Source organism: Lipotes vexillifer, unplaced genomic scaffold (genome assembly GCF_000442215.2).
Source record: "Lipotes vexillifer unplaced genomic scaffold, Lipotes_vexillifer_v1.1 scaffold172, whole genome shotgun sequence".
Classification (NCBI taxonomy): domain Eukaryota; kingdom Metazoa; phylum Chordata; class Mammalia; order Artiodactyla; family Lipotidae; genus Lipotes; species Lipotes vexillifer.
Window position 1 is genome coordinate 2,379,211 of NW_006776799.1, and position 10,289 is coordinate 2,389,499.

The 10,289-nt window shown below is 40.4% G+C and overlaps 1 protein-coding gene across 3 annotated transcripts in view; it reads right to left on the bottom strand.

Annotated features, from left to right (window-relative positions):
- The window catches only part of SLC25A13 (solute carrier family 25 member 13), a 205,760-nt gene that overhangs the window by 85,503 nt on the left and 109,968 nt on the right, over window positions 1-10,289 (bottom strand). For all 3 annotated transcript variants that reach the window (XM_007450665.1, XM_007450664.1, XM_007450666.1), the window contains one exon: window positions 6,770-6,909. In XM_007450665.1, the coding sequence (XP_007450727.1) occupies window positions 6,770-6,909 (140 nt within the window). The remainder of the gene's footprint in view (window positions 1-6,769; window positions 6,910-10,289) is intronic.

Sequence of the window (10,289 nt, forward strand, 5' to 3'; positions counted from 1 at the left end):
GTCCCCTGCATCGGCAGGTGGACTCCCAACCACTGCGCCACCAGGGAAGCCCCTTAAACTCTATTTGATGAGAAGATATTTGAGAGGATTTTTAGCCCCACTCCCTCCCAAGCCAGCTATCTCATTTCTTGGCTAACTAATGGAATTCCACCTTCAAAATTTGGCCTCGCCACCAATTTAGAGCACTGCTGATTTCTGCATGACTCTTCTTCCTATAGTAATAGGAGGAAGGGCTCTGAAAACAGAAGAAATTTCCTGGCTCCATGAAATGATCAGTGGTGATTACATGCAAAGCACTCCTCACAGGCCTTCACCAACATGTCCTCCATCCCATCCCCCTGTGCTCCCAGTCTCGGTAAATCACCACCATCCTCCCACTTGCCGAAACCTAAAATCCAGGAGTGAACCATGAGTTCTGCATGTCCTTTACTGTCCCCATCCTAACAGATCACCAAGCCTGGTCAGGCCCATCTCTTGAACTTTTCTTGAACCCATTTTCTTTAGCTCATCACCATCACCATCCAACCCAGGCCATAGTCATTTCTCTCTTGGATTGGAGAATGGCCAGATGGTCTCCCTCTCCCAGTCAGATCCCTCTCCATTTGACTGCCCACACAACAGCCAGAGCAGTCCTTCTGAAACACCAATCTGATCATGTTTGCCTCTCCTAGCTCCCCATCAGCCTTAGGATGAGACCTGAACACCAGATTCTGTGCTTTTAAACAGTCAGGGTTTTGTCATCTAGACCAATATTTCTCAACGTGTGGCCCTCGGACCATTTGGAACATCACAGTTCAGGATGCCTGTTTGAAAGGCTGTTTCTTAGGCCCTATCCAGACCTACTGAATCAGACCCTTGGTGGGGACAGAGGCCCAGGGCACCGCCTTTTAAAATCACTTCAGAAACATTTTACACAAAATTTGAAAACACTGCTACAGGTTTAGGAAAATTAAAGCCAACTTCTGTTCCACCTGTGTCTCATCCTGAACAAAAAACTCCTCCAAGCTTCTACATGCTCACCTTTCATACAGAAACAACAGCAACTGCTTAACACCTAAGGCAACTGTAAAGATCAACACAAGCCAAAGCACTTTCTAAGCTGGAAAATGCTACAGGAGAGGTAGTTAACAGGAACAGTTTTCTAGTTAACAAGCATATCACATTGGGTAGTAACCTGAGACTTTTCTCTCCTGAGACCAGAGCTGTTAGAAACTCCTATGTGTAGATGATTTTTAAACTGTAATAATTATATGTGAAATATATACCCATGATTATAAACCATTATCAAGAAGTAACTGGAGGGGAATTCCCTGGCGGTCCAGTGGTTAGGACTCCACGCTTGGATCTCCGGTCAGGGAACTAAGATACTGCAAGCTGTGCGGTGTGGCCAAAAAAAAAAAAAAAAAAAAAAAAAAAAAAAGTAACTGGATGGGCTTCCCTGGTGGCGCAGTGGTTGAGAGTCCACCTGCTGATGCAGGGGACATGGGTTCGTGCCCCAGTCCGGGAGGATCCCACATGCCGCAGAGCGGCTGGGCCCGTGGGCCATGGCCTCTGAGCCTGAGCGTCCGGAGCCTGTGCTCCGCAACGGGAGAGGCCACAACAGTGAGAGGCTCGTGTACCGCAAAAAAAAAAAAAAAGTAACTGGAAACAACCGTAACACGTAGCCCTACTACGGCTTTTTTGTAATCATATTGGGCAATTAATGGCCGGGATCAGGAATGCTAAATGTCCAGCAATGCATGACTGTACATCCCCATTCAGAAACATGGCCCCTTCCAGGAAGAGATACTAACTTCATAGCCATGGCCCTGGAGACAATATAGTGGAGTATAGTGGTAATGGCATCATATTTTTTAATCCCTCACATGTCTGTGATCTTATGGTAGAAGTTAAGCTCTAGAACAGCAGGTCTGTACTCTTTTGGGGTACTCCTTTGGGACCCTATTGAAAACCATGAGCATTTCCCCGTAAAATTACCTGTAAATGCAAAATTTTACCCTAGAGTCTGTTTATTCTTTTGTATATAATAGGGAATGATTATAATTACCTCTCAGGGTATTGGGGGATGCTAGCATCAGAAACAGGATATTTAAAACCACTTTGTAAATTATAAAGGTTGTTGCTATTATTACTTCTTTTTTTGAGAGTGACTTTCAGTACCGACTCTACAGAATAATTTGGCAGAAAAACTTAAGAGGCCTTTCTTTCACTCTGTGCTCACAATTGCCTATGACTCCCATCCAATAAGAAAAAGGTAATGGATTTGAACAGACACATCTCCAAAGAAAACGTACAGGTGGCAACAAGCACATGAAAAGATGTTCAACATCGTCAGTCGTTAGGGAAATGCAAATCGAAATCACAAATGAGATACTGCTAAGAGACCCTAAAGTAAAAGGCCTCAGACGCTTCATCTGTAAAATGGGTCTGTTAAATAGACCTTATAGTAGTATCTGGCCCTTTAATTTTGTACTTTGGACGGCTGCTCTAACCACACTTTGAATGTTGGTTTCAGGTTTACACCTGCCATAACGGTTTATGCTACAAACCCTTAAGGATTTTTGTTATAAAAGAGCATCCTCATAGGGTATACATTTTATATCTGTTTGCAGTTGTGCCTTTTGAGCTGTCAGGCGAATAAACATAGGAACACGCGTCCAGACTTGTACATTATAAGTATTTCAAAAGTTGTTACCTCTGCACCTCTGAGCCTTTTGCACAAGGCTTCTTGACAAATCCTACATCCTCAGCAAACATTAGATGAATTGGGTGGCTTGCCTCATGCGAGTTAACAATCACAAAAATACTTCAAAACAGGGTAAGGAGTTCTATGTTAATATCATTTATGAACAAGAGTTCCAGCAGGTATAGAATAGGAAAATTTTTCTGAACTGTTTTCTAAATATACTGTTTTCAGTATATTAAAATCCATTTTTCAACTAGTAACCATAAAATTAGAGCTTTGCCCTAAGAGCTGAGAGTACAGATATGTTGGAAAGGCTTATAGACTATTTTAAAATACACATGCATACACTGCAACGTATAAAACTATATTCACATTCACACGTACACACCATCACTCATGCAGTTAAGTGGAGATGATAGAACCCGGAACAAAAAAGATAGCAGCAGTGGATGCAACAGTATTAAGGATGGGGGTAACAGGACTGTGGCTCCACTCCCTTCTGAAATCCTTCCCTACCAAGACTCTAGAAGGGAGGCTTTGCATCCCTGCTACTTGCTTCAACACTATCATTTAGATACAAAGTACAAACAAGACAAATTTAGCTCCAAGTATATCAAACTGATTCACCACTTTATGAATTTTATAACCAAAGCACAGAAAACAACATTCCAGCTCAGCATTCAATAGATGCCCATGACCGGCACCAACCACCTCAGACAGTACCCAGACGAACATGTGAACATGTGGAGCCCTCACAGCCACGTGGTGGCTTATAACAAACTCACACCAGCTTCTGTACAGTAAATTGTTTTTTAGGACTTCCTTGGTGGTGCAGTAGTTAAGAATCCACCTGCCAATGCAGGGGACACAGGTTCCATCCTGGGTCCGGGAAGATCCCACATGCCGCAGAGCAACTAAGCCCGTGCGCCACAACTGCTGAAGCCTGCGCTCTAGAGCCCACAAGTCACAACTACTGGGCCCGTGTGCTGCAACTACTGAAGCCTGTGTGCCTAGAGCCCGTGCTCCGCAGCAAGAGAAGCCACCGCAATGAGCAGCCCACGTGCTGCGACGAAAAGTAGCGCCCCCTCACTGCAACTAGAGAAAATCCTGTGCGCAGCCACAAAGACCCAACACAGCCAAATAAATAATTAATTAAAAATAAAATAAAATATTTTTTAAATGAAGGGGAAAAAAAATGACCTTGCAGAGAATTGCACTGCTCACCAGGCACAAACACATGCACATACATAAGCACAGGTTAACACACAAGAGTGTGAGGCTGATACCTTCTAGGCCCTTCAGTGGAATTGACCGGTGTTTTCGACAACAGGCTCCTTGAGGTCACAAGCACTGTGAAGTTGACCCTACAGCTGGCTGCTCCTCTTCCTCCTCAGGTGACAAGCAAATGGCATGCATGGTGGCAGTTCTTTCACGACCTTGGCGCCAGCCAGGGAGCTGGTGCCTGTGTTTCTGAGCCCTGCTCCACAGCAGAAAGGCGGGCACATGCTTGATAAAGCAAGAGTCCCAAACATAGGAGATTACGTTTACTTACATCTTTAAGAAGGTCCCTGCATCCAGAAAAGAGCTCCAAAGAACAAAGTATTTGAAGTTGAGGTCTGAGGCTCTACCTTCATTCAGAAAAGACTTCAAAGGAAGCAAAGGAAGCATTTGAATGGGGGCAGTGGGACAGTGACCCAATAGTAGACACCAAAACTGGCATTTCATCAGCATTCATAGTGAGTCTATCATGATACATCCATTAATTCCTTTAACTCTGGGCCTGGAGTGGGACACAAAAGCAAAGCCCTAATTACCTACCAAGACCGTTTTAATCTAGTAAAAGTTTAGCACTTGCATTCTGGCTACAAAGTCAAAATTGTCCCATGCGGGACACTGAGGGGTGAGTGTATTAACCAGTATAGAACGGAGTCCAATACAAGTGAATGCCCCACAAGCTGCAGCTGGAAACCTAATCAGTAATCCCTAAGTCACCTCATCTTTGCCTCTGGCTTGTCCATATCTTGAGGAAGGCCTAGAAGCAGCTGAGTGGATTACAGCTGACTCAATTCGGCATAATTGATATTTGCTTAAAGGGAAACCTGATCATCCTTACCACTGCTAACATCCCATTAAGACTAAAAGTTAATTAGGCTGTGCTCCATAAAGTCAATTGGAGGCATCTGTCTCAATAGCATTATTGTAATTATTCCTCATCAAAATGAATACCACCTCCTACTGCAGTGCGATGTCTTGTATAAACAACAGCACAAAACTAACAACTCACATTCCATTCTCCACCTGAGTTATTTAAGCAGGTTTATGTTTATATAGAACTGCAAACGGGAATTCATAGACATTAACACATTTTAAAATAAATACAAAGGCATGTTTAAGACACCTTGTTTTTTAAGTTTTCAAAGACTGGGAAAATAAAAGCAAACTACAAAGCATGACAAATTTTAGATATCATAATGATACCAGTGAGTCAAAAAGAGAAGCACCTAGTAAAGTCAACCTATTACATACACTGTGCCTAAGAATGGAGACCACAAAATGCTGAGTGAACGAGCACAGGGCACGGTGCACGTGTGTCCCTGTACCCTCCACCTCCGCCCCACAGCTGTGCTTCCAACCACTCCTCAGAAGACTCTGGCAAGGTCACAGGCGCACGAAGGATGCAGGGCCACCAAGATACCCACTGCTGATGTTACTAATAACAAAGAAGAGAAGGTGTTTAGGGTAGGCAGACGGGGGAGGGCGGGGCCAAAATAGGCAAAGGAGATGAAGAGCTATAAACCTACAGTAATAAAGAAGCCATGAGGATGTCATACACAACATTAGGAATATGGTCAATATTGTAATAACTCTGTATGGGGACAGATGGTTACCAGACTTATCATGGTGAACATGTCAGAATGTACACAAATGTCAAACCACTACATAGTACACCTAAAACTAACATAATATTGTAATATCAACTACATTTCAATTTTTAAAAAAAAGAAGAAAAAGATGGTTTCCTCGGCAAATTTTTCCTCAAGACCCACGACTTAAACACAGCAAACTAATTCCCTTAAACAAGCCTTTTAAATATTATATTTAATAAAATAAAATTGTTAGAGAAACAAAACAAATGCATAAAAATCTGAAAGAAAGAGTGGTTTATCACATAGACCTATACATTATCTAGATATTGATCTCTAGTGACTAAACAATATCCGAATCAACAAGTCTTAAAATTATGCTTCAGGAGGAAAACTAAACTGTGATCATATTTTGTTACTAGCCTTCTGTTAGTATCATCAGTGGCCTAGTGAAATTATCACGAAGCAGGGAGTGAAGAGAGGAAGTCAGGAGGGACTGGGCCAGGGGCATCCCAGAGATGTAGATAACTCCCACAGAGCTGAACCCCGGATACGGACAACTAGTGCTCTGAACAGTGATTCTCTAACTTGGCAACACAACAGAAGTGCCTGAAAAGCTTTAAATACCCCAAGGCCCAAGCAGTCCCTCCCTGCCCTCCATCACTCTCACTCACTCACTCACTCACTCACTCACACACACACACACACACACACACTCTCTCTCTCTCTCTCTCTCTCTCTCTCTCTAATCTCTAGAGATGGGGGACCCAAACAACAATAGTTTTTAAAGCTCCCCAGGTGATTCCAATATGCAGTCAAGGTCTAGATCCAGTATCTTGTCTATAAAAAGGCCTCAGGTGAAATGATGCTATGGTTAGATGCTGATGATGACACCTGTCCATTTCCCAAGGGAAAACAAAATATTGGTTAGTGGTGGCAGAACCAGTCATAAGCCAAGAGTTCAGGTTCTGATTTTGTCCCTCCTGATTTATGTGACCTTTCAGCACATCACTTGATTTCCTGGGTCCTCAATGTGTATTCCATTTAAGCAGGAAGAGGTTCTGCAGAGTCTGTAAGAGTCTATTTAATCCTATAGTTTCTACATACTAATAAAGAAATACTTCCAAATAGGATGGTTTGGCCAGGGTTAGCAAATGTGCATCACGATCCTAGTTTTACTTATTCACTCTTTTTAACTTTTTATAAGGGCTAGACCCACCAGTAAAAACTGAGTGAATTCCGCATATGTCAGGTGTCTTTTTCTTTCTTTTCCAAAGTGTAGTTGCACAAATTCTGAATCCCAGTTAAATGGAATATGTTGATGAATTGTAGTCTGTCCAAAAACTTGCTTAACGTCCTCTGAAAAGAGAAAAGAAAGGTTGATTAAAACAAAGCAAATCGGGTTCTTCCTCATAAAACCTGTTATTAAATGGATATTGCTACTTTCTTTGTATAAAAAGTAACTCAACTTTAAAAACACAGATTATAAAATCATGGCAGAAATAGAACTGGGAGTCTCATGAAGTCAAAGTTAATAATGCCATCCAATAAAATAAAAGGAAAAAATCAAGAAGTCACACACACACAAAAAGCCCTAAAAGGCAGTCGCAAACCAAAGTAATAAGCTAAATCTCACATCATCATCTGTTTTGTTTCAACAAATATTATTTTCTAGGCACAGGGGATATAATTCAATCTTTAGTGGCAGGAAATATACATACATAAACACACAGAACACTACACAAGTCTTAAATATAGTTCTCTTTAACAAGCTATTAAAATGTTTTTGAGGATTTAGAAATCAGATATAAATCTTGAAGCATATATTCAACAGCACTAAGACTCTATTTAAGCTTTAAAAAGTTCCACTGTTCATCAGGCCACACTCAAAGGTAACGGGAAGAACAGCCAACAGCCCCAATCCTTTAACTTTATCCTGCACACTCTGGCTTGACAGAAGTTCTCAAAGGGTCCAAATAATCCCATTTTAAGATGGGCTACCAAATGTACTGTAGTATTGATTCTTCCCCTCTTTTTAGCCTCTACCACAAAACTGTAAGAGGACTGACACAGAAAACAACAATATGAAAAACCTTACTTTTCTAAAGCTTCACCTTTTTATTTACTAGTCTCTCCGCCTCCCAACATGAGTGTATGTTTGGAGGGTAAAGGGACACAAATTATATTAAGGAATTTGTCCTGGCCTTCACATCTTTAAATTTATCTACCAAACCTGCTCACTTTTATGAGCAAACTGTGCCTGCTACCTTGTTTTTTCCCCTTTGCAACTATTTAAAAAAAGAGGTAAATTCTTTAATTCTCTGAAGGGTGCCAAAAACCTTGGCACGTGTTGCCACTGTTCCCCCCAAATTTCCTACTTCCATCTACACTTACACTCACAAGTTTTTATTCCATGCTTTTAAAGTTTCCAGAAATTTTAAAAGTCTTGCCATGAAGAAACAGTAGTGCTTCCATCAGTATGAGATTGGGTGTGTATCTGCACGAAGAAGGCAGTAAAAAAATCAGAATTATGCCAGGCATAAATTTTATAAAAGATGGCAGAAAACCTCAGGCTGGCCCTGATAAGGACAATAAAATAAGAAGTTTTTAAGCGTAACCCTCAATTTCTTTGAATTTATTCTGTCTTCTCCACTTTTAGGAAAAAAGAGAAGAAAAAGAGAGAAAGGACATAAGAAAAATGAAGTGAATCAAGAATTGAGGATCTGAGTGGGGGGAGATGAATGAAATGAACTAAGTAGAAGAAGACTCGGCAAGTTTCTTTTTGGCTCTAAAACCTCTGAGAAGGAATTACCGAACTGAAAGTCAAATTACTTGGGTTTAAATTCTACTACTAATAGTAGTTAAAATTTCTTAGGCACTTACCATGTGCTAGGTATTATTCTAGTGGCTATATGTGATAGAATAGATATTAACCTAGATAATCTGTAGCTCCTTTCCCATTCTAAATTTCTATGCCTCTGTATGAAGCAGGCCCAGGATAGATTAAAGGAAGGCCCACAATCTTCTAATCAATCTTCTAATCAAGACCAATAAATGATCTAATGAGAAACGATGTTCAAATGACAAAGATGTGACAAAAAGAAAAAAAAAACACAATTTTTTACTCCATAAAAAAAGTTTATATACGATAATAAAATTTTAGAGAAATATACAAACAAAAATGACTTTGTGGCCATTTTTCTGCCAAGCTGGTGAAATAAAGATTCCTGTCTGCCCAGCATTCTGGTAAAATAACTTTTCAATGCAATAATCATGGGATAGCTGTCAGAAACGAGGTCCTTCCTTTTCTTGACCTCACCTTCAACGTCCTATAGAAAGTAACAGAAGGTATTAACCCAATATTGGAGACATCAGTGGATGGAAGGTTAAGTAAAAGTCATAAACAAATGATGACTCTGGAGAACAAAAAGTCCAACACTGGAAATCTTGATGAAGTTAGTGATAGAGCTGGAAAGACAGAAGTTCATGATGAAAGTTTGGTATGTTGTAATAGAAGACTTTAGAGGTGACAGGACATGAGATCTACGTGCTGTGTTGTGTTTGTATGTTGAAGCCATAGCCCCTAGGACCTTAAATATGACTATATTTTGGAGACAAGTTCTTCAAAGAGATAAGTTAAAATGAGGTTGTTGGGGGCGGGTGGCCTAATGTCATATGACTGCCATGCTTATAAGAAAAGTAGATTAGGACACGGACAGGCACAGAGGAAGACCATGTGAAGACACAAGAAGACTGTCATTTACAAGCCAAGGAGAGAGGCCTCAATAGACACCAATCCTGCCAACACCTCGATCTTGGACTTCTCGCCTCCAGAACTGTAAGAAAATTCATTTCTGTTGTGTAAGCCACCCAGTCTGTGGCACTTTGTTATGGCAACCCCAGCAAACTATTACAATGAGCAACAGGAACTCCCACAGCAGTGATGAGGAAGTTACCCAAAAAGACCCTCCATATCTCCTGCTACCACTGTAAGCAAGATGAGAGACATTTACAAAAGCAGGCATGTTAAAAAAAAGGTGTGTCAGCTGGATATTCAAATCAATTAAATGTAGTAAAAATGTGTTTTAGGCTAAATATATGCAAATTACATGTATTAATACAAAGAAAAGTAACAGAAGGTATTAACCCAATATTGGCATATAAAGCTAAGGCACTTATTACCCATTTTAATATTTATATGGTATAAAACTATAAATATATATAACAAATTTAGGTTACTCAAAACTTAGTAAATGAATTTAAAATCTGACTGACTCTAACCAACAATCTTATTTTTCCTATAATTAACTATCATTCACTGCTTACTAGAGCTCTGACTTTAATTCAAAACTGTGAACTTTGAACCTTAAGTCTAGAGCTTTCTCCACTATTCCATGAGAGCTTGTCTCTCTTATGCAAATGCCTGCCTGAAGTATTGAAATCTAGTCCCCCTGAAGTATAGAGCTATATGTGATCTCTAAAACATGTTTCAACTCTACAAACTGTCAATCCTACAGACCTGGACTACTGATGTGTTTTTAAAAAGATATCTCTATATAGTATTGTATAGGTATGCAGATAGGTCTGTGTGAGTATACACATTAATTACACATCTTTTCTTTCTACATAGATTATTAGCACCTTCAGAACAAAGGCCATATTTTTCACATCTGCTTCTCCCCTTGTGCCTGCACAATGGTGGGCATAGAGCAACTTTTTTTTTTTTTTTTTTTGCGGTA